The sequence below is a fragment of the Acartia tonsa genome, chromosome 5 (assembly GCF_053477335.1).
Source record: "Acartia tonsa isolate MP-2025a chromosome 5, ASM5347733v1, whole genome shotgun sequence".
Taxonomy (NCBI): Eukaryota; Metazoa; Arthropoda; class Copepoda; order Calanoida; family Acartiidae; genus Acartia; species Acartia tonsa.
This window is the reverse complement of record NC_137264.1, coordinates 41,353,092-41,378,869: the sequence shown is the minus strand read 5'-3', so window position 1 is coordinate 41,378,869 and position 25,778 is coordinate 41,353,092. Positions and strand designations below refer to the sequence as shown.

Genomic DNA, 25,778 nt, shown 5'->3' with positions numbered 1-25,778 from the left:
AGGGGTGGGGGGAGGTTGTATTCTGTTATTGAAAAAGAAAGTTTATTTACAGGCATATCCAACATTTTTATTTGAGAAGGGTAAAATGAGTGTTTCCAAACAGCTTATACCAACATAGAAATTAATTCGAAAAATCACGTAACCTATACGCCCTTCTGCTGTCGTTGGGGGTCAACACAGAATAGAATTGACGAACTCAAATTTTATTTTAGATTTATTTCACTTGTTTGCTTTCCAAAGATTTGAGGGGTGTTCTCTAATGTATTTTTAAAAATCTTTAGTGGGGTAAAATGAGTGGTTTCAAAGTTTGAAGGGGGTAAACCAGGTATAAGGTATAACCAACAAGTGAAATAAATCTTATATAATATTTGGGGGGCAAATTGAAAGGTCGTATATTTTACTATATGTAGCCCCCCAACGACAACTGAAAACCACGTATATATTTCTTGATTTTTTTGTCGAATTTATTTCGTTATTGGTACAAGCTGAGGGTAAACACCCCTTAAAACCCACTCTTTAGAAGTCAGTATAAGGTATGGGAAAAACCTCTAAATAAATATTTACTATATATATAGTATAAATACAAAGTAGCTTGATGTATGTCCGTCCTTCCGTCTGTCTGTCTATCCCTTAAGATCTTAGTAACCATTGAACCGATTGGATTCTACTGGTCCTGTGGTGGTATTAAGCTATTTCCTTGGGGCGTGGGACACCCACAATCCCCCCCAAAAAAACAAAAAAATCCCCCGTATTTTTTTTATACAATTAATATAAACTGTTTAAATATCTCTAGGAGCAAAGCCCCTAGAGGCTAGGGGCGAAACCTCTAGTATACATAGTATATTTGTCCTAATTAATACATATAAAGAATTTGTTTATATCTAGTTTGCAGCAAGTACATAAAAAGATAACATATGTATGATAAACAAGAACTAAAACATCCATCACAAAATAGGCTAGCATAAAACTAAAACTACTTTAAGATCAGTATATAAAAGCATAAAGAAATTAGTCCCATTTTTTATGAATCTTTTACTTTTGACTCAGGGAAAAGGAAATGTAATTCTGAGTGAAAATTTCTCCACAATCCCAATCCTTTTTTTCTCCTTTTCTTACCATATTCCCTTCAGTTACATCAAAAACAAGTTTTATTCCAACTCTACGCCAACAAAATATTGAATTAACGGAAATTTCAAATGGAATTAAGGGGGGGGGGAAGTTTTGCCACTTTCGCTTACTCCGTGATTATTGGGCTAGGTATTAAAGTTAGACTATAGGTTATTTGGGATAAAAGTTTACTTTTGGGTAGTAGCTCACGTATTTTTAATCATTTTTTGGATAACCCCACCCCCTAGCCCCCCGGGGCTCAAAAACCCCCTAAAAATGAACCTAACCTTAATTTTCTCAGGAACAATTTGACCAATTGAGATGATTTTTTAAACTTAAGCTTTATGCTTATAAACTACCTTCTAGTTTAGAAGTCACCCCCCTGCCGCCAACCCCTAGCCCTCCGGGGCTCCAAAAAACCCTAAAAATGAACCTAACCTTAATTTTCTCAGGAACCATTTGACCAATAGAGATGATTTTTTAAACTTATCCTTTTATGCTTTTAATCTAACTTCTAATTTAGAAGTCACCCCCCTGCCGCCAACCCCCAGCCCTCCGGGGCTCCAAAAAACCCTAAAAATGAACCTAACCTTAATTTTCTTAGGAACCATTTCATTTGACCAATAGAGATGATTTTTTAAACTTAAGCTTTTATGCTTATAAACTAACTTCTAGTTTAGAAGTCACCCCCCTGCCGCCATCCCCCAGCCCTCCGGGGCTCCAAAAAACCCTAAAAAGAACCTAACCTTAATTTCTCAGAAACCATTTGACCAATAGACATGATTTTTTAAACTTAAGCTTTTATGCTTATAAACTAACTTCTAGTTTAGAAGTCACCCCCCTGCCGCCAACTCCTAGGACTCCGGGGCTCCAAAAACCCCTAAATATGAACCTAACCTTAATTTTCTCGGGAACCACTTGACCAATAGAGATGAATTTTAAAACTTAAGCTTTTATGCTTATAAACTAACTTCTAGTTTAGAAGTCATCCCCCTGCCGCCAACCCCTAGCCCTCCGGGGCTCCAAAAAACCCTAAAAATGAACCTAACCTTAATTTTCTCAGGAACCACTTGACTAATAGAGATGATTTCTTAAACTTAAGCTTTTATGGTTATAAACTAACTTTAAGTTAGAAGTTGCCGCCAACCTCTAGCCCCCCGGGGCTCAAAAAAACCCTAAAAATGAACCTAACCTTAATTAAAATTTCTTATTTGAAGAGTTAGAGGTACATTTATTAAACCAAATATGCTTATTTTTGGATGTCATTGACATATTTGCTGAAAAAATTAGAATCGGCCTCCAGGTTTAGGTGCTGCAGGCCTCCAGGTCCACTCTGGAGACAGGTAAAATTAAAATTTCTTATTTGAAGAGTTAGAGGTACACTTATTAAAACAAATATGCATCTTTTTGGATGTAATCGACATATCTGATGAAAAAATTAGAATCGGCCTTCAGGTTCAGGTGCTGCAGGCCTCCAGGTCCACTCTCGACAGGTGAAAATTAAAATTTCTTATTTGAAGAGTTAGAGGTACACTTATTTAACCAAACATGCTTCTTTTGGATGTTATTGACATATCTGCTGAAAAAATTTTAAATCGGCCTCCTAACATACTTGAAGATAAAATTTAAATCGGCCTCTAAGTTTGGGTGCTGCAGGTCTCCAGGTCCACTCCTGAGACAAGTAAAAATTAAAATTTCTTATTTGAAGAGTTAGAGGGCAACTTATAAAACAGAATATGGATCTTTTGGCTGTTATTACTATTTCTGGAAAAAATATTAATTTGGCTCCAAGTTCAGATATTCACCTGGCCAGCTGCAACCAGCGGTCACCAAGACGCAGGTAAAAGTGTCCATATCAAAAAGTATCAATGAATATGATACCTAACATGTTTTAAAAAACTGAGAAAAAAACAGCGAAAATATCTGAAAATACCCCCAAAAAGCCATCTAGAAGCCTGCAATACCTGGAGGCCGATTTTATTTTTTCTTTAAATATGGTAATATTATCCAACAAGATGCTTATTTTCTTGGGAATTGACCTCTAACTCTTAAATTAAGAATCTAAATTTTTTCATGTCTAGAGTTGAACTGGAGGCCTGCAGCACCTGAACTTGGAGGCCGATTTAAATTTTATCTTCAAGTATGTTAATAACATAAAAAACAATGCATAGTTTGTTTTATAAGTTAACCTCCAAATAAGAAAATTTATTTTTACCTATCCAGTGTCCACCTGGAGGCCTGTAGGACCTGAACCTGGAGGCCGATTTTAATTTTTTCAGCGGATATGTCAATAACATCCAAAAAGAAGAATATTTGGTTAAATAAGTGTACCTCTAACTCTTCAAATCAGTAATTTTAATTTTCACCTGTCGAGAGTGGACCTGGAGGCCTGCAACACCTGAACCTGGAGGCCGATTCTAATTTTTTCATCAGATATGTCAATAAAATCCAAAAAGTAGCATATTTGTTTAAATAAGTGTACCTCTAACTCTTCAAATAAGAAATTTTAATTTTTACCTGTCTCCAGAGGGGACCTGGAGGCCTGCAGCACCTGAACCTGGAGGCCGATTCTAATTTTTTCAGCAGATATGTCAATAACATTAAAAAAGATGCAAATTTGGTTTAATAAGTGTACCTCTAACTCTTCAAATAAGAAATTTTAATTTTACCTGTCTCCAGAGTGGACCTGGAGGCCTGCAGCACCTGAACCTGGAAGCCGATTCTAATTTTTTCAGCAAATATGTCAATAACATCCAAAAATAAGCATATTTGGTTTAATAAATGTACCTCTAACTCTTCAAATAAGAAATTTTAATTAAGGTTAGGTTCATTTTTAGGTTTTTTTGAGCCACGGGGGGCTAGAGGTTGGTGGCAGGGGGCTTCTTCTAAACTTAAAGTTAGTTTATAACCATAAAAGCTTAAGTTTAAGAAATCATCTCTATTAGTCAAGTGGTTCCTGAGAAAATTAAGGTTAGGTTCATTTTTAGGGTTTTTTTGGAGCCCCAGAGGGCTAGGGGTTGGCGGCAGGGGGATGACTTCTAAACTAGAAGTTAGTTTATAAGCATAAAAGCTTAAGTTTTAAAAATCATCTCTAGGTCAAATGGTTCCTGAGAAAATTAAGGTTAGGTTCATTTTTAGGGTTTTTTGGAGCCCCGGAGGGCTGGGGGTTGGCGGCAGGGGGGTGACTTCTAAACTAGAAGTTAGTTTATAAGCATAAAAGCTTAAGTTTAAAAAATCATCTCTATTGGTCAAATGGTTCCTGAGAAAATTAAGGTTAGGTTCATTTTTAGGGTTTTTTGGAGCCCCGGAGGGCTGGGGGTTGGCGGCAGGGGGGTGACTTCTCAACTAGAAGTTAGTTTATAAGCATAAAAGCTTAAGTTTAAAAAATCATCTCTATTGGTCAAATGGTTCCTGAGAAAATTAAGGTTAGGTTCATTTTTAGGGTATTTTGGAGCCCCGAAGGGCTAGGGGTTGGCGGCAGGGAGGTGACTTCTAAACTAGAAGTTAGTTTATAAGCATAAAAGCTTAAGTTTAAAAAATCATCTCAATTGGTCAAATTGTTCCTGAGAAAATTAAGGTCAGGTTCATTTTTAGGGGGTTTTTGAGCCCCGGGGGGCTAGGGGGTGGGGTTATCCAAAAAATGATTAAAAATACGTGAGCTACTACCCAAAAGTAAACTTTTATCCCAAATAACCTATAGTCTAACTTTAATACCTAGCCCAATAATCACGGAGTAAGCGAAAGTGGCAAAACTTCCCCCCCCCCCCCTTGGCTGAAATGTCCTCACTTATTTACTTACTCTAAAACTAATTGTTGTTGGAAACATGTTTTCTAACTATATAAAGAAATTTTTAAAATTTCTCTCTTCCTTGTGATTTTTATACGTTTATCCCTAAACAATAAGAAAAAATGGATAGCAAGGAAACCTAAGCAATGTAGAAAAACTATGCAAATTAAAAACATTTTGTAAACAACTTTTAGTTTAGTGATACTGATAACAATCAGCAAAAAAACAACAAAATATGCTAGACAGTTTTATAAACATGATATAATATTTCTTATGATTGATTATTACATTTATTTTTATGAGATATAAAATCCAGGGATCTAAAGGAATAAGACAATGGCAGATAAATTATTGAGATCCCCAAGGAGGATACACAACATCACCCTTTCTATAAGTGAGAATTAGTGGTTGAAACGTTCGAACACTCAGCTTAATGAACCATCAATTCAAAATAAACTAAAGTCCCCCAAGTTGTTATGTCAACGAGAAAGAAAACGTTATTTTAAACTTTCGGGACTACAGTATTAAATAGCCCATTGTCCCTTCCCTCTCGATGCATAAAATCTATCTTCAACAAGGATGAGAATCTTTGAAGCAAACATAAATTGTGGGAAAAGGGTTAAAAGGGATCAAGAAACTCCATAAGCATAGATTTACTCAGATGATCTATGATCTATGATTTAAGTTGTCAACACTCCCATCATTATGGGGCATGATTGTATATGACTTTGATAGCAGCCTGCTTTTTAAAGCATCCTTTAGCCGCTTTTATATTTTTTACCTTTTTTTTTAAAAAATTATCTTTGGAGTTTTTGATTCGATTTTTAGAATTTTTGTTGTTAATAGTACAACAATTGTATTTCCCTGTCGATCTTAGGGATTTTTGCGTTTTTGATGAAAGGACAAGTAGCTTTCTTTTTATTTGAATATATTTTTCATTTTTTCTGCTGCTATTGAAGATTTATTGGTGATGGTTTTTTGAAGGTTCTATTTTCAATATACAACTTTTTTTTCGCCAATAGATTATCCAAAAAAAATAAATATAATTTTTTTTATGATGGTTTCGCGATTTTTATAATTCTTAATATCTTTTATTCTCATGTTCTTCTTTCCCTTTCTTATTCTTAGTATCTTTTTTAAGACACAGAACATTTGCCTTATTCACTTTGTCCGTTTGTCAATTCATGTTATTTTCTGCTTCGGTACTTCGTTTTTTTTTCAGGTTCTTAAAATGACTGCTGAAAATGTTATTTCCATTGACCTTAGGTAGCTTACTTAATTTGATTTCGATGAAATAATTTGGTTTATTTTATATTATTGCAAAGTTGCTTGATTTTATATCAAGAACAGTTTTATCTGTCTGTAAACTTATTAATTTTTTATCCTTTGAGTATTTCTTTATGTACTCTTTTATACAAAGTAGTAAGCTTTTTTTGTCTGTAGCAAAGGATCTCGCTAACCGCTTAACCAAAATGGCTCTACTTAACATTGAAGGCTTTTTTTAAGTCCAGGAAAGGTTTTTAACTAAATGGGGGGAGGTTATCTCCACCCTCCAGAAAAACCGATCCCCACTACTTTAAAAAAAATTCTTTCAAAAAATTAAAAGAAAATGTGGGGATGGGGTGGAACGCCCTTCCCCCCCCCCACCTTCAAGGCTTCTAGGGGCATAGCCGCTAGTATCTGTATAAGTTGTCAGTAATGATGTTATGGTTATTGCCAATGAGAGAGGGTAAATTAAACTGCATATTACACTGGTACCCAAACTTTTATAATCGTATTAGTTCAACAATTTGGTTTGTTGGTTTCCAACTAGTAGTGTTCAAACTTTTCAAACAATATTTTTTAACTACAGAGCGTGTAATTTTGTCAGAGATGATCCTATACTAGTACTGAAGTTAGAGATGATGTTTTAGAAATGATCCTATACTACTATCTAACTATATATCTGCCTCTGAGATAAAATCAACCTTATTCGACGTTCACTCAAAGCCCAAAAATAATGGACTTAAAAGTGTATTAAACTGTATATAAGACATTCGCAAATATATTGATACCATTAATTTGCCTCTTAGATAGAAAAAAAGTATGTTTTTTTAATATTTTTCTCTTGCTACAAATCAAATTTCAAATTTGAGTCACCAAAAATGCTAAACTAATTTTTGCTCTAGAAGAATCAATTTTTGGAGTTAGAAAGTGCTTAATACCTCATTTTAATTGCCTGGCATTGCTTTATAATATACAGGTAATGACTTGGTTTTTTATGGAACAGCTGACTAAAAAATCGAGGTTTTGTGATAAACCCACTTTTATTGTTGCTCCATAAATGATATTTTTTTTCCCAATTTTTTTGGCTGTAAAGAAGCTTTATATATTCATATAACATCCACCTAAATTTGACTTTTGATATTTCATTTATAACATCACCAGAGGGAATTGAATTTTGGAAAAAAAATATCAATTTATATTTTACACTACTATGCATTGTTCTCGTTCTTGTTTCTAAAAAATATTTTTATAATTAAAAAGAGAATTATTTAATGCTTCTATAGGTATGTTAATCATTTTTCTAGTCTAAATATAACTATAATTTCAGCATTTTTTAAACATCATTATGTTTAAGTTATTGTAATTTTTAAATAAAATATCAATATCAAGAACTATTGGAACAATTTTTACCATGCAAAACAAGGTGTTATAAAGTGTAGGATCCCTCACAATATCTATCTGTCTGTCTATAATGCATTACACATGTAATGCTAATAGAGAGGATGCTATAAGAGTGCTCTTATAATGTGAACTTCTCATAATTGAATGGGCTTCCTGAAACCAGAGACCATAAAGTTGGCCTAGTCACTACAAGGGGGAGTGCAGGAGTATCCAGGGGGAGGTGCTTGTAAAAGGGTAATTTTTTTAGGGATGGGGGTAATCACCCCCCGTAATATATTATGGGGGGTATAAAACCAGCCTTTTATTAGGCTGGCAACCCTTAAAACAGCTGCATTTCATTATCCTATTATAGATAGTAATTATTATATGTATAAACACACTTAATTTTTTAACTTTTTATTGATGGAATACATATGTTTCTCTATAAAAATAGATCATCAGTTCCAATTAAGATGTATAAAATAAGAGTTAAAAAAAATATATATATATGTCAATGCATTTTGAATCCTTTTAAAAGAATAAATAAGAAAGAAGTGTAAAATAAAAGAATAAAAAATATTAATTAATTTGGGGCAACCCCATAATTTTTAATCTTCCCCTTCCCCCCCCCCCCAAAAAAAAAAAAAATATAAAAAGCTTTGACGTCCTTGCCTCTATTATATAAAGATTACCCCACAAAATGAACATGGGGATGCCCAAATTTAGATATTTCAATTCCCCCCCCCCCTTCCCCCCAAATCCAAAAGCTTGTACGTCCTTGATTAAGTAAGCTCATTTAAAACATACTGAAATCAATTTGTGTACAACAATTATCCTATTTAGTTTTTTAATAGTAAAGCTACTCTATAATTCAAAATATTTGTCCGTCCATTGTCTGTCCATTCATCTGTATGTCTGCTCATTGGTATGTCTGTCTGTCTGAGACAGAAAGGGGAAAACGATATTTTCTCGGCTTCTATAAAAGATAGAAGGCTGAAATTTTCATGGATTGAATATTCTCTCTCTCTATCAATACTCCATATTTTCATCAAGTTTCATTAGGATTTGCCAAAAAAATGGGGTGGGCTATATCGGTTCCTACATTTCAAGTTTTCATGATTTTCTCTACTCCTATTCAAGTTAGATGGTTGAAATTCAGGGATTGAATACTTTGATATTTTGCATAATTTTATCAAGTTTTATTGAGATTTACTTATTTGGGTTCTACCTCAAACATAGGAGTCCCAAATGTCGGAGTGGACAAATGCAGGAGTCCTAAACATCGGAGTGGACAAACATAAGAATGGGACAAACGTCAGAGTGGACAAACATCAAGGTAGACAAACGTTGGAGTGGAAAACATTGGAGTGGACATTGCTTAAATAAAACCTAGGAGTGTCTACTATTTTATAATATTACAATTTTGAAATTTTTTATACCCTTGTCTACAAAATAATGACTATGGCTGCAGCGCTCAGCCCCCTAGCCTATATCCTAACCTAACCTAACTAAGAAAAGTAACAGGACGAAGGTAGGGGGGGCTGTGTTTGTATAAAAAAAATTCAAAATTGAAAAAAAAGTTTGGGACTCCTGTGTTTGTCCACTCCGATGTTTGTCCCAAAAATCCTGCGTTTGTCCACTCCAACGTTTGTCCCACTCCTGCGTTTGTTCCACTCTGACGTTTGGGACTCAAGCATTTGTCCCTCCAATGTTTTTCCACTCCTACATTTGGCATGGAACTGATTATTGGTTGGGGTGCTAGTTTGATTCCTAGATTTGTAAGTTGTAAGGATTTTCTTTACTCCTATTAAAAAAAATTTAAAAGGCTGGTTTTATACCCCCCATAATATATTACGGGGGGTGATTACCCCCATCCCTAAAAAAAATTACCCTTTTACAAGCACCTCCCCCTGGATACTCCTGCACTCCCCCTTGTAGTGACTAGGCCAACTTTATGGTCTCTGGTTTCAGGAAGCCCATTCAATTATGAGAAGTTCACATTATAAGAGCACTCTTATAGCATCCTCTCTATTAGCATTACATGTGTAATGCATTATAGACAGACAGATAGATATTGTGAGGGATCCTACACTTTATAACACCTTGTTTTGCATGGTAAAAATTGTTCCAATAGTTCTTGATATTGATATTTTATTTAAAAATTACATTAACTTGAATATAATGATGTTTAAAAAATGCTGAAATTATAGTTATATTTAGACTAGAAAAATGATTAACATACCTATAGAAGCATTAAATAATTCTCTTTTTAATTATAAAAATATTTTTTAGAAACAAGAACGAGAACAATGCATAGCAGTGTAAAATATAAATTGATATTTTTTTCAAAATTCCAAAACTATCCAGGGTCCTATAAGAAGCATCCATAAAACACAGAACTCAATAGGTACTGTAATGGTCGAAATTTTAAGCTGAAGACAAAAAAGATTACTACTTTATATAATAGGATAATGAAATGCAGCTGTTTTAAGAGTTGCCAGCTTAACCCATTAGTGCCGAACTTCCCCCCTGTCGTCAGAATCACTTGAAATTTTAAACACAGCTTCCTTGAGGGATTGTAAGACATTTGTATTTTTAGATTTTTTGATTTGTGGCATACCAAAGAAGTTTTTTTTTTGCGTCGTTTCCGACGCATTCGGACTAATCATTTTTCCCATGCGTCTATTATGTACCATATCGGACTAATCATCTTAAGCTTTTACTGTATAATCTATTAGTTGCTTCGCCCCTAACCTCTAGGGTGGGTGGGGAATGTCAGAAAAATAGCATAAAACCATCCCAAGATATTTATAAAGCTTCCTGATAAGTAAAACCAATTCAGACCCGAAATTTCTATAATCTTTAGCTTCAGACAAAAACCTTACTACTTTATAGTATGGAACACTATACTAGCAGCGGCTACGCCCCTAGAGGCATTAAGGGACCCTTGGGTTGGGGGGGAGTCAAACCCCCTCTTTTAATTACAGTTTTTAGAGAAAAATTGAAAAAAAATTTTGAGAGGGGTTTATTATTTTCTAGGGGTGATTTCTCCTAGGGTGGTTGTGGTACTCTCCCCCAAAATAGTTATAAACCTTACCAGGTCCTATGAGAAGCTACCATGTAATGGAGAACCATATCGGTTCAGTGGTTAGTGAGATTCCTTAGTACACACAGACACATATATATAGAATGTATATCCTGTTACTTTATTATAAGGATACATAACACAGATACTTTACAATCAGTGTCTGTCTGTACGTCCATTTGTCTGTATAAAACAATTCAGAATATAATTATTTGCTACTAATGACTACGCCCCTAGAGGCCTTTAGGGGCATTTGAGATGGGGAGAGGTCATTGAATTCAACAACAATATTTTTATTTTAGATTTAAAAAGAATTAATTTAATTAAGTTAATTCTATTTTTTCTTGTGTTGGCGATTTCTCTTTGGGGGGTCTTTTTTAAGGGGCGATTTCTCTGTGGAGGGTGGTGTTACTTTCCCACAAAATAATTATAAACCTTACCAGGTTTATGAGAAGCTACCATGTAAAGGAGAACCATATCGGTTCAGTGGTTAGTGAGATTCCTTAGTACACACAGACACATGTAGAATCTATATCCTGTTACTTTTTTATAAGGATACATCACACATATACAATCAGTGTCTGTCTGTACGTCCATTCGTCTGTATAAAACAATTCAGAATATAAGTATTTGATACCAGTGGCTACGCCCCTAGAGGCCTTTAGGGGCACTTGAGATGGGGAGAGGTCATTGAATTCAACAACAATGTTTTTTATTTTAGATTTAAAAAGAATTAATTTCATTTAGTTTATTCTATTTATTATTTTTCTTGTGTTGGGGGTTCTTTTTTAAGGGGCTATTTCTCTTTGGAGGGTGGAGGTAACCTCCCCAAAAATAGTTATAAACCTTCCCAGGACCTATGATAAGCGACAAAATAAAAAAGAAGCATATCAGTTAAGCAGATACACAGAGAGATATCCTTTCACTCTATTACAATGCTTTAGCTAAGAAATATGATTTTGTCGACAATTATATTGAACAACCCAATACATGACAAACCCTCGACCCCCCCCCCCCCAGCCACTGATAGTCCCCAAAGTTTTATAATAACTTTTTCTTATTGTTGTCTTGACAACTTTGGGGAATTGTTTATTAAGTTAAGTGTCCAAATGTTTCAACCACTTAATGTAATCTACAGAAAGATTTGGTATGATAGCCCTGAGTAAGTACATCATTTTATTGGTCATTGACTTATTACTTTAGATCCCTAACAAATACATTCCTTAGTTGTAGAGTAGTTGTTAATTATTTGGATGCAATTGTATATATACAGACGGACTTATATACAGACAGACCATAATTGTAGAGTATCTGCGCTATTTTTATGAATCCCTTAACAGCTAGGCTGCAATAAAAATTACAGAAGTATAAACATATTTACAGTCTTTAATTGGCTGTAATTTTGATATATAGACAGACATACATACATTCCCTAGTTGTAAGGTAGCTATTATTTATTTGGATGCAATTATGGAAATACAGACAGGTGGACGTACAGACAGACCCTAGTTGTAGATTATCTGCGCTACTACTTTTATATCCTTAAAATAAAGTAACATGTTATTGTATGTCTTTGTGTGTGTACCAAAGGACCTTGCTAACCACTGAACCTATATGGTGCTCCGTTACATGGTAGCTTCTACTAGGTCCTGGTAAGGTTTATAGCTATTTTGAAGGAGGGTACCACCACTATCCCAAGAGAAATCACCCCTAGAAAATAAATTAAAAATAATTTTTTTTTAAAATTTTCTTTAAAAAATTTTAATTGAAAGAGGGGAATTGACTCCTCCCACAACCTAAGGTTCCCTAGATGCCTCTAGGGGCGTAGCCGCTGCTTGTATTGTATTCCATACTATAAAGTAGTAAGGTTTTTTGTCTCAAGCCAAAGATTATAGAAATTGAAGGTCTGAATTGGTTTAACTTATCAGGGAAGCTTTATAAATATCTTGGGATGGTTTTATGCTATTTTCATGACATCCCCCATCCGCCCTAGAGGTTAGGGGCGAAGCAACTAGCAGATTTAAGGAGATTATACAGAAAATTTTAACATGATTAGTCCTATAAGGTCAAAAAGGACGCAATGGCTAAAATGATTAGACCGAATGCGTCGAATACGACGCACAACAAATTATCAAAAAAAAGTATGTAAACTAACTAAAATTAAAGAAAACTTAGCAGAAACTAAAAATATATAATAAATGCTATAATTAATTATGAATAAGTATGTTTTAATTCTTTAATAGAAAAAAGTTAGACCTGGTGTGGAAATATTTTCCTATTTTTTCCACCTCTGCCATGAAAATATGATTTCATCTGGTCATCGAATTAAGTGAGAGCCCAAGCAATGTAGAGGCCAAAACTTGAAGCTCTATTCAGTTATTTACAAACATTTAAAAAGGACAGCATAAAAAAATAGAGTGATAGTATAGGTTTGAATTTGTGCGTCGTTTAAGACCCTATTGTCATTAATGGGTTAATAATACAGACCGATTCAATAATTGTGTTAATATGTTATGATGTCTAACTTTAAAATGGTGTAATTATAGTTATATTTAGCCTAGAAAAATGATAAACATACCTATAGAAGCGTTAAATAATTCTCTTTTTTATAATATAAATTTTTTTTAAAAACAAGAACAAGAACAATGCATAGCAGTGTAAAATATAAATTGATATTTTTTTTCCAAAATTCAATTCCCTCTGGTGATGTTATAAATAAAATATCAAAAGTCAAATTTAGGTGGATGTTATATGAATATATAAAGCTTCTTTACAGCCAAAAAAATTGGGAAAAAAAATATCATTTATGGAGCAACAACAAAAGTGGGTTTATCACAAAACCTCGATTTTTTAGTCAGCTGTTCCATAAAAAACCAAGTCATTACCTGTATATTATAAAGCAATGCCAGGCGATTAAAATGAGGTATGAAGCACTTTCTAACTCCAAAAATTGATTCTTCTAGAGCAAAAATTAGTTTAGCATTTTTGGTGACTCAAATTTGAAATTTGATTTGTAGCAAGAGAAAAATATTAAAAATACATACTTTTTTCTATCTAAGAGGCAAATTAATGGTATCAATATATTCGCAAATGTCTTATATACAGTTTAATACACTTTTAAGTCCATTATTTTTGGGCTTTGAGTGAACGTCGAATAAGGTTGATTTTATCTCCTCTAGGAGTGATACAGTTACTAAGCCCTCTGCAGAGATGAGAGCAGCTATAGCTAGTACTGAAATTAGAGATGATGTTTTAGAAATGATCCTATACTACTATCTAACTATATGTCTGTCTCTAGAAGTGATACAGTTACTAAGCCCTCTGCAGAGATGAGAGCAGCTATAGCTAGTACTGAAATTAGAGATGATGTTTTAGAAATGATCCTATACTACTATCTAACTATATATCTGTCTCTAGGAGTGATACAGTTACTAAGCCCTCTGCAGAGATGAGAGCAGCTATAGCTAGTACAGAAGTCAGAGATGATGTTTTAGAAATGATCCTATACTACTATCTAACTATATATCTGTCTCTAGGAGTGATACAGTTACTAAGCCCTCTGCAGAGATGAGAGCAGCTATAGCTAGTACTGAAGTTAGAGATGATGTTTTAGAAATGATCCTATACTACTATCTAACTATATATCTGCCTCTAGAAGTGATACAGTTACTAAGCCCTCTGCAGAGATGAGAGCAGCTATAGCTAGTACTGAAGTTAGAGATGATGTTTTAGAAATGATCCTATACTACTATCTAACTATATGTCTGTCTCCAGAAGTGATACAGTTACTAAGCCCTCTGCAGAGATGAGAGCAGCTATGGCTAGTACTGAAGTTAGAGATGATGTTTTAGAAATGATCCTATACTACTATCTAACTATATATCTGTCTCTAGAAGTGATACAGTTACTAAGCCCTCTGCAGAGATGAGAGCAGCTATAGCTAGTACTGAAATTAGAGATGATGTTTTAGAAATGATCCTATACTACTATCTAACTATATATCTGTCTCTAGGAGTGATACAGTTACTAAGCCCTCTGCAGAGATGAGAGCAGCTATAGCTAGTACAGAAGTCAGAGATGATGTTTTAGAAATGATCCTATACTACTATCTAACTATATATCTGTCTCTAGGAGTGATACAGTTACTAAGCCCTCTGCAGAGATGAGAGCAGCTATAGCTAGTACTGAAGTTAGAGATGATGTTTTAGAAATGATCCTATACTACTATCTAACTATATATCTGCCTCTAGAAGTGATACAGTTACTAAGCCCTCTGCAGAGATGAGAGCAGCTATAGCTAGTACTGAAGTTAGAGATGATGTTTTAGAAATGATCCTATACTACTATCTAACTATATGTCTGTCTCCAGAAGTGATACAGTTACTAAGCCCTCTGCAGAGATGAGAGCAGCTATGGCTAGTACTGAAGTTAGAGATGATGTTTTAGAAATGATCCTATACTACTATCTAACTAAACTGCGAACCAAAAAAATAAGCAAATCCGAATTTTCAAAATGGCAGCTTCATTATTCATTTGGGACGAATTTACTGTAAATATAATATGTAGATGCATCTTTTTGTTACAAGTTTCCACCGTTGATTTTTTATTAATCAGCACCAATGAAGCACAAGATCTCAAAAACAGCATTTTGGATAAAAACTGGTGAACCAAAAAGATATGCAAATCCAAAACAAATCAATGGAAAAACGATTTTTTTGCACTTTTCTTCTGTTTTAAAGATTGATTCTGATAAATTCACAATTTTTTAAGGGATTTATGCATTAATTATTATGAAATGTAGTATAAGGTAGAAAATAATGATTTTTTAAAATAAAAAATATTAGAAAAAAAGAAATTCATCCCCTATCACTTTAGAGGTCAGCTGCTGACCTCCAGTTTAATAGATGTAGCCTAATACATGTTAAAGATAAAAATTACCCTGAAAAGTATACAAAAATGCTTTTTAATGTGTTAAAAAAAAATATTTTAAAATCCTGATTTTGAGAATGATGTCCTTTCAGATGCTCCTATTGGTGATGACGGTGAGCCAAATGTTATCTAAGTACATGCCCATTACAACAACTTGTCTATCAACCTATGTACCATTTTTTGTAGTCATAGCAATCTCCACTGGAGCCAGCCGACAAGAAATATATTCATCTTCTTAAAACGACAGTATTTACCTTATGCATTGGAGTAATTAAAATTGCAATTTTTTTCTTTTTTAATACTGCTTGGCTGGAGGCTGCTATGAATACAAAAATTGGACCATAGTTCAATATATAAGTTGTCATCATGGTCATGCACTTTGATAACATTTTGCTCACCATCACTACCCATAGGAGCATCTTAAAGGCCATCATCCTCAAAATCAAGATTTTAAAATGGATTTTTCAACACATTAAAAATCATTTTTGTATACTTTTGGGAGTAATTATTATTTTTAATATGTATTTAGCTTCATCCATAAGACTGGAGGTCAGCAACTGTCCTCTAAAGTGATAGGGGTCGAATTTCTTTTTTTTCTAATATTTCTTATTTAAAAAAATCATTAATTTCTACCTTATACTACATTTCATAACAATTAATGCATAAATCTCTTTAAAAATTGTTAATTTATCAGAATCAATCTTTAAAACAGAAGAAAAGTGCAAAAAAAATCGTTTTTCCATTGATTTGTTTTGGATTTGCATATCTTTTTGGTTCACCAGTTTTTATCCAAAATGCTGTTTTTGAGATCTTGTGCTTCATTGGTGCTGATTAATAAAAAATTAACGGTGGAAACTTGTAACCAAAAGATGCATCTACATTTTATATTTACAATAAAATAATCCTAAATGAATATTAAAGCTGCTATTCTGCAAATTCAGATTTGCCTATTTTTTTGGTTCGCAGTTTATATATCTGTCTCTAGAAGTGATACAGTTACTAAGCCCTCTGCAGAGATGAGAGCAGCTATAGCTAGTACTGAAATTAGAGATGATGTTTTAGAAATGATCCTATACTACTATCTAACTATATATCTGTCTCTAGAAGTGATACAGTTACTAAGCCCTCTGCAGAGATGAGAGCAGCTATGGCTAGTGCTGAGGTTGGTGATGATGTTTTCAGAGATGATCCTATACTATCTATCTATCCATCATTCTATTATTTTTCTGTCTTTTGGAGTGATACAGTTACTAAACCTTCTGCGGAGATGAGAGCAGCTATGGCTAGTACTGAAGTTGGAAATGATATTTTTTGTGATGATCCTACAATCTATCTATCATCTTATCTGTCTGTCTCTAGGAGTGATACAGTTACTAAGCCCTCTGCAGAGATGAGAGCAGCTATGGCTAGTGCTGAGGTTGGTGATGATGTTTTCAGGGATGATCCTACCATTCTTGCCCTTGAGACTAGAGTAAGTCTTTAATAACATAAATGTATAACCATTTATTAACATTATTACAGTGTCAGAAATTTATATTACTATTTTTCGTTTAGAAATAATATTTTGGAATAGTTATTTCTCGCATCGTATTATAAACAACTTTCCGCGGATATAGAATGTACAATTATAAGATTAAAACTAGTTTTTTTAGCCCCGAGGTGCCGGAGGCACCGGCTAAAAAAACTGGTTTTAATCTTATGATTGTACATTTCTATATTCGTAGAAAACTGGATAAAATACGATGCTAGACATAGTTTTTTCGTATGGATGAGAACCGGTTCCTATCCACCGGATTCGAATGAATACGAGAAAATTTATTAAAATAATTGCTTCCTAGATGGCTAGGATGTCAGGAAAAGAGGCAGCTTGGGGCTAAAAAAACTGGTTTTAATCTTATGATTGTACATTTTTATACTCGTAGAAAGCTGGATATAATACGATGCTATACATAGTTTTTTTTGTATGGATGAGAACCGGTTCTTATCAAACAGATTGGAATGAATACGAGAAAATTTATTTTCGTATTCATGAGAACCGGTTCCTATCCACCGGATTCAAATGAATACGAGAATAGTTATTTCTCGTATCGTATTATAAACGGCTTTCCACGGATATAGAATGTACAATTATAAGATTAAAACTAGTTTTTTTAGCCCCGAGGTGCCGGAGGCACCGGCTAAAAAAACTGGTTTTAATCTTATGATTGTACATTTCTATATTCGTAGAAAACTGGATATAATACGATGCTAGACATAGTTTTTTCGTATGGATGAGAACCGGTTCCTATCCACCGGATTCGAATGAATACGAGAAAATTTATTAAAATAATTGCTTCCTAGATGGCTAGGATGTCAGGAAAAGAGGCAGCTTTGTTTGTGCCCAGTGGAACCATGGGGAACCTTATCTGTGTACTTGCACATTGCTCGGAGAGGGGATCTGAAGTTCTCTTGGGTGATAGAGCTCATATTCATCTTTATGAACAGGTTTAACATTTTTGTTTTGACTTGTGGAAATGTAACAGGCAAAATATGTTTTTTCTTTTCTTTTTAAAATACACTGATATTTATCGGTCCTAAAGCAGGCACGTTTCTAATGATAGCAGTACATTTTCAGCACTGAGGATTAGGTGGTTAAAAAAAACTATTAGTTTTCAACAAAACAAGGATGACAACACTCATAAAAGCGAAGCTCTGAAATGTTAAAACATAAAACATTAACACTGTAGGATGCCAGAACTAAATAAGCAGAACATATGTAGATGTATGAGTCTTAATAAATTTGCACGTTAGTAAATTTTAATGACATACTTTTTGGACCTGAATGAATGAGATAATAATTTCAAATAAAAAATTAAAAAAAAATTCTGGTAGCGATTATAGAGGTGCTGCGTTTTCTAAATCGTACTTAACTAGTACAGGAATGACCTTGTCAAGCTTGAAATCAGAAAAAGAACTTGTCAATATTTAGACAATTCAAATATATAGGGAGGAGTGTCTCAGTTAGGTGGTGTACATCCAAGAACAGTCAAGAACAACGATGATGGCACTTTTTGCCTAAAAGAACTTGAACTCAAGGTAAGCTATGTCCTAAATTTTCCCCATTGACTAATACTAATTGAATCCTTATAATAAAGTAACAGGGTGTTTATCTGTCTGTCTGTACCAAAGAATCTCGCTAACCACTGAACACATAGTTCTCCTTTACAGGGTAGCTTCTTATGTGAAGATTTATAACTATTTTGGGGGAGGGAACCACATAAAAACATAACTAACCCCATCTAGAGGCCGAGAAAATATTTTTGGTAAACAGCTGGAAGTAAATTAGAAAAAATAAACATTTCGTTCGGTTAGATGTCTTTATGGTCGTTGTCGCTAGTAAAAAATAAAGGATTAAAATATCATAGCAGCTGTTCTTCAAATGTTTAAATTAACGGTAATTGCCTAAACTATCCAGTGACATTTAAGATATCTTTTCATAAGCGTTTTAAATATCTAAACTGTCCGATGTAGCAAAAGGCAGAAACAAAATCATATTCTATTTTTATATAACTGTTTAGATTCGTGGTGATGACCCTCACTATCCACTTGAATAACTGTTTAGATTCGTGGTGATGACCTACACTATATACTTGATTAACTGTTTAGATTCGTGGTGATGACCTACACTATCCACTTGAATAACTGATTAGATTCGTGGTGGTGACCCCCACTATCTACTTGAATAACTGTTTAGATTCGTGGTGATGACCCTCACTATCCACTTGAATAACTGTTTAGATTCGTGGTGATGACCTACACTATCCACTTGAATAACTGTTTAGATTCGTGGTGATGACCTACACTATCCACTTGAATGACTGTTTAGATTCGTGGTGATGACCTACACTATCTCATTGATTAACTGTTTAGATTCGTGGTGATGACCTACACTATCCACTTGAATAACTGATTAGATTCGTGGTGGTGACCCCCACTATCTACTTGAATAACTGTTTAGATTCGTGGTGATGACCCTCACTATCCACTTGAATAACTGTTTAGATTCGTGGTGATGACCTACACTATCCACTTGAATAACTGTTTAGATTCGTGGTGATGACCCCCACTATCTACTTGAATAATTGTTTAGATTGTTTGTGATGACCTACACTATCCACTTGAATAACTGTTTAGATTCGTGGTGATGACCTACACTATCCACTTGAATAACTGTTTAGATTCGTGGTGATGACCTACACTATCCACTTGAATGACTGTTTAGATTCGTGGTGATGACCTCCACTATGTACTTGAATAATTGTTTAGATTCGTGGTGATGACCCCCACTATCTACTTGAATAATTGTTTAGATTCGTGGTGATGACCCCCACTATCTACTTGAATAATTGTTTAGATTCGTTGTGATGACCTACACTATCTACTTGAATAATTGTTTAGATTCGTGGTGATGACCCCCACTATCCAGTAACAAGACTGGTGGCATTTGAAAATTCACAAAACAAATGTGGAGGACGTTCAATTCCTGTTCAGTGGATTAAACAGCTTAGAGAACTTTGCAAGTAAGATCAAGATAAAGAAATAGCATAGCTACACTGCAATTATCTTTTCTTAAAGCGAAGTTTTCTATGATTAGGGTCAGTTCGTCCGTCCGTCTGGAACGGATAGCTTGTTTTTACAGTACAACTTATTGTATTAGAATACTGGGAGGGAGTGGACATCAGGCTGTCTATTACTCTAGTCTCCAAAGTCTTATTATAACGTTTTCTTATTTGTTTGCCTAACAACCTTGGGACTTTTATTAAATTTTGATTGGTTGGTTTATTTATCTGAGTGTCCAAACGTTTCAACCACTAATTGTAATCTGCAGAAGGGGTAATTTTGTGTATCATCATTGGCAATGTACATCAATTTATCGGCCATTGTCTTATCCCTTCAGATCCCTGATTGGAATATCGCATTCACATTACTATGACCAAGCCTTATTTCTGAAAATTCTACAAATCATTATTTTTTTTTGCAAATATGGACTGGCACTGCACTGTGATGGAGCTAGAATATTTAATTCTTGCATAAGCCAAGGCATATCCTTGGAAACTTATCTTGAGGACTGTGACTCGGCTTCTATTTGCTTTAGCAAGGTATATTCAATTTTAAGAAGGTTGGTTATATGTTTTTATGGTCAGATTTATTATCTATTATAGAAGTAATTTTTTTCGGAATTGTTTATTTATATCAATTAAAAATTTTCATCCTCTACTTAAAAGATAAAATTAGCTTATTCATTATTTTTAAAATCTTAAACCTGAAGATTTTAAAAAGAGTTTTATGGAATATTGCAGTATATTTGCTTTCAATAAGATGTTATTGCCTAATTTAATTTGCCCTAATTAAATTTAAGGTTTTTAAAGTAAGAACAATATTGCAACAAAATTACCCTCATACATATAACATTATGAATAAAACAAGAATGGCAACATCCATAAGTAGCGAGGCTCACAAATTTCGATTTAGTTTCAAGAATGGCCGACATACATATAAGAACAAAACATTGTATAGACCAGATGCACATAGGTATATTTACTGAAAATTTCAGTTGTTTACCTTCAATAACAGCAGAAAAATCACATTTCATCATTGCGTTACGGACTGATGGACTGAGAGACAAATTAAATACAGAGTAGTTTTGTTTAAAAATCTGTTTAATAAGGGTCTCGGTTGTCCAGTTGGATCTGTTATTGTTGGAACTAATGAGCTAATTAGAAAAGCTATCAGGCTCAGAAAAGTTCTAGGTATACATCTTTCAAAGTTTATTTTTCATTTCAAATATTTTACATAAAGTAGTAAGTTTATTTTTGTCTGTAGCAAAGGATCTCGTTAACCGCTGAAACGATATGATCCTGTTTTACAGTGAAGTTTTTTATAGGTCAAGGACTTTTTAGGGGTTATTTAATTTAAGTCTCGTTATGGTTTGAGCCTATTTTTCTGCCCTTCCATATCCCTTTTTAGATTTCCTAGATGGTAGGGGCACAGCCGCTAGTGTATTGCAATGCAATTATATTCTTATTCTGAATTAATTTATCTTTGTAATATATAAATGTATTTTCACTTGGATGTTGCACCAGATTTTTATTTACATTAATCTAGCGATACTTACAGCTGTTTAAAAGTAGCGATACCCTTACTACCACCCTCTTTAAGCCATCCCCATCCCAAATAAGACCCCTAGTGTATCCCATCCATTTTAGGCTATCCAAGGCTAACTGAACCATAGTTTTCAACAAAAGAAAATATTTTAGGTGGTGGTATGAGACAATCTGGAATATTGGCAGGAGCGGCTATCTATGCTCTTGATAACATGATTGACAGGCTTGCTGATGATCATAAACATGCTAAACAACTTGCCCAGGCTATCAATGATTCTGGAAAAAACAGGTGATTTTACTTCAAACACATGAGCATCAACATCAAACCGTATATTAAAGTAATAGGAACCCTGTTTGTCTTACAACTAACCACTGAACCAATAGGGTTCTGTTTACAGTGTAGCTTCTCATAGGCCCTGTGAAGGTTTATAACTATTTTAGGGGTGGGAATCCCCCCCCCCCCAAAAAAAAAGAAATCGCCCCTAAAAAATTACCATGAAATTATTCCTGAAATCTGAAGCTTTTTATAGTGCCTATAAAAATGACGTCATACTGGCCTACTATTGGGTAATTCATTCTGTGTAGTTACCTTGGCCCATCATTTGTCATTTGTATTGTATGACGTCATTTTTATTGGCACTATAAACAGGTTCCTGGAATCAAATATTTTATTCTTAGAAAGTTATTTATCTGCAGGTTTAAAGTTGATCTGAGTGGAGTGGACACAAATATTGTTATAATGTGGGTAGATCCTGACACAACTACTCCTGATCAGGTACACATTTGTCAATGAAGAGCCAGGATGTATGTCTGTATGTCTTACATCTTCTTAGTAGCAGCTTATAGTGCTTAAAAAATGTTTTACCATACAATGGAAATGACCAGTAATAGTCCGATACACAGACCTAAATACCAATGGCAGGCCAGTATACAAAATTTTAATTGACCAATGGTAGGCCAGTATGCCGTCATTTTTTATAGTCACTTTTGTAAAGCCAGGATGTATGTCTGTATATCGAGTTTTCTCACAGCCAAGTATAGAAGTCGCATAAGGATTACCATCCCTAAGCATTAAACATAATCTTTGCTAAATGTGTAATAGAATTATTTGAACATTTGGATCATGGAAATAAAACAAAGTATTTTCATGGTAGCCTTTGATAGGCTATTTTAGGTTAGGTTGGGTAAATATTAATGATTGCCCCGCATGGTTAGGAAATTGTCCCCGCAGGGGTTAGCAATAGGAGAAAAGCTACTGTGAAAATACAACGAAACCCGTTACTTCATTTGCTTTACATGATCTGAACATTTTTATACTTGAACTGTTTCAAAATAAATTTTTGAATTTATACTTCAACCTTAATTTTGAGACATTTACAAAGGTTATTGTTGTCCATGTGAGCTTTTGAAAAGGAAACCCTTAAAGACACTTTAACGTTAAGTCCAACACCCAACATGAACTAAGGAAGAAGTCTCTCCTTTTTCAAACACCCGGAGTTTTAGGTCTGGTCAAGCAGCCAATAGACAACTAACAATTTATGTCACGCACCTGACATGACATCCATAGGTACATTTTTAACGTCTCTAATATGACGCAGACACCTCCTCAACAAAGAAAATACATGTTAGTTTGCATATTCTAGGTTGTAAAGGCCTTGGAAGAAGGAGAAGTTAATGTGAGAACAATTCAGTTTGCTGCAGACCTTGTGAGTAGTTGTTTTAAGCTTATACCAACAATAAAATTAATTCGGAAAAAATCTCGAGACCTATACTTGACTTTCCAGCTGTCGTTGGAAGGCAACATTTATTAGAATTGACAAGCTTTTTATCTGCCCCCCCCCCCCTCTAAATATTATATTAGTATTATTTTGCTTTTTGGCTATACGTTATTTCTGAGTTGTTTTAGTTTATATTAAACAACTGATATTACTGTATGAATAAGGAATGGGTATTATGATAAGGAAAAATTAACATCAATTGAACTCGTTTATGAAAAAGTAGATAAAAACCACTACCTTGGCTTATTACAGGCAGCCACACACAACTCAGCACTCACCCCCATCTTCCTAGGTTCTGTAAAACAACACATATTCGTGTAGGACACCTGCCACAGGAATAATACAAAAACCCAAGGACTTGTGTGGAATTGGACAAACATTAAACATATTAAAATGCACAACATAGTTTATCTTACAAGTACAAATAGTGTAATAATCACGAGGTAGATTGCTTTGCTAAAGTGTTGATGTATGTATGTATGTATGTAGCCTTGATTCTCTGAAGTTAGGATTCAGATGCACGAGGAGATTGGAGGTGAGAATCCTTTGATCAATCCTAGATTGGTAAGCCTCGCGCACAGCTGAGTGTATTCTATGTTACATTACAAGCTGACCCGCAATTCTCGTGGAAGCTACTCAATTATTACATCACCCTGGCCTAGAGTTTTGGCAGGTGTACCATATTAAGCCACCCTAATTAATGGCACTCTCATATGAATGAGGAGCATGGACGAGGGAAAGCACGATTACAGTTGCTTGATAGGTAGGATCCTAACTTCCTACAAATCTCCCTCCTCACAACCTAAGGGCATCACAGGGAAGGTTGCGTGATTATATACTGACAAATTGCAACAGCATTTGTCATCCAAGTACAATATCTATGAGGGGACTTGAACTCGGATTTTCCCAACCACAGCGTAGTGCGCTAACCACTACTCCATGGGACACCCTTCTAAAGTGTTGATCTTGAGTAAGCTTGGACGTCCTCTCCTCCTCGGTAAAGTCCTAGATCAACATCACAGATAAATATAAAGATTCACAGTTCATTGGTCAGTTCGTTCATCTAGTAGGAGGGGACGGGATGGGGTAAAGAGCGCGGAAGGGGAATTCTTTATTTCAGCCCGCTGAAGTTTCAATTTATTAGAGGTAGAATCTTTATAATCAAGTCATAAAAATGTATGTAAGTTCTAAAATGTATTATCTATTTTAATAGTTTTGCAGCAAATTTATTTAAAATTTTGTTTACACCTTTATATTCCTCTTTCCAGTTCTGATACTCTACAAGTGTTAGTATTCGCTTGTCCTACCGTTTCAAATCTTTACTTTTATGTATGTTGTCATCCTCGTTTACAATTTTTTTGGTTTACCAATATTTGAACGACTATTTACACAGCTGACTAATCACATGAAAAAATATCTTTACTTTCGTAACATTCTTTGAATACTTCTTAACCAATAATGTGGGCAACTTGTTCCTTTTCTTATTGGTCAAAAAAATGTGAATGATCAATGATCATCTAGACTTTTGTTTCTATATTTATCACTAGCAGCTACGCCTTTGGAGGCCTTTAGGAGGAACGAGATAAATTCGTTAAGCCAATTTTTAAAAATTAAGTTTAAAAAGGAAAAGTAAAAAAATAGTTGGGGGGTTAGAATTTTTTTGAGGGGAGGGGGTTGATCCTACCTTATTTTTTTAGTTTAAGAAAAATTTTTAATTTTTTTTTAGGGGGGGGGGTTGGATTTTTTTTCTACAGGTGATTTCTCTTGGAAGGGTGGTGGTACCCTCCCCCAAAGTAGTTTAAAATCTTCCTAGGACCTGTAAGAATTTACATTGTACCAAATAGGTTCAGCGGTTAGTGAGATCCTTCCTTACAAACAGACAAACACACACACAGATCCTGTTAATTTATTATAGGGATGAATATTGTTTTGTTTAGGTAAGATTTGTGTTTCATGCTATGATAAGCACAGCAGAAGCAGAGATGGCCACCAAGAAGACTGTTCAAGTTATTCAACAATTTATCAATCAATAGATTTATTTATGTAGAGAAAATATAGGATATAATTACCTAAATTCTATTTTATTAAAAACATTTAGAAAAACGCTTAAAACAGCCTTGTTTTAGTGAAACAAGGATGACAACAAGTGAAGCTTTAAATCAGAAAAAGGACAAACAAACAATAACTTTTGTAGAGTGTCAGAACATAATAAGCAGATCATTGATTTGTAAGTCTAAACAAAATTGTAAATAAAGTTGTGGCAAAATTGCAGGATACAGTTAAAAGACATAATTTTATTTTTA

The 25,778-nt window shown here is 34.3% G+C and overlaps 1 protein-coding gene across 1 annotated transcript; it reads left to right on the top strand.

Annotated features, from left to right (window-relative positions):
* Positions 1-6,114: 6,114 nt before the first annotated feature.
* Positions 6,115-25,549, top strand: LOC145319523 (uncharacterized). The gene is made up of 11 exons (XM_080161703.1): positions 6,115-6,160; positions 16,914-17,025; positions 17,895-18,038; positions 18,540-18,629; positions 19,992-20,113; positions 20,572-20,692; positions 21,262-21,343; positions 21,851-21,986; positions 22,394-22,472; positions 23,341-23,403; positions 25,413-25,549. The coding sequence occupies exons 1-11, from the start codon at positions 6,126-6,128 to the stop codon at positions 25,506-25,508; spliced, it is 1,080 nt and encodes a 359-aa protein (XP_080017829.1). The 5' UTR covers positions 6,115-6,125; the 3' UTR covers positions 25,509-25,549.
* Positions 25,550-25,778: the final 229 nt, after the last annotated feature.

What these genes read in the sequence shown, in the direction of transcription:
- LOC145319523 (XM_080161703.1), top strand. Translation starts at nt 6,126, where the DNA reads ATGACTGCTGAAAATGTTATTTCCATTGACCTTAG. An exon ending in GTTATTTCCATTGACCTTAG is followed by an intron (nt 6,161 to 16,913) that starts GTAGCTTACTTA and finishes GTCTGTCTCTAG; the next exon opens with GAGTGATACAGTTACTAAGC. An exon ending in AATGATTCTGGAAAAAACAG is followed by an intron (nt 21,987 to 22,393) that starts GTGATTTTACTT and finishes ATTTATCTGCAG; the next exon opens with GTTTAAAGTTGATCTGAGTG.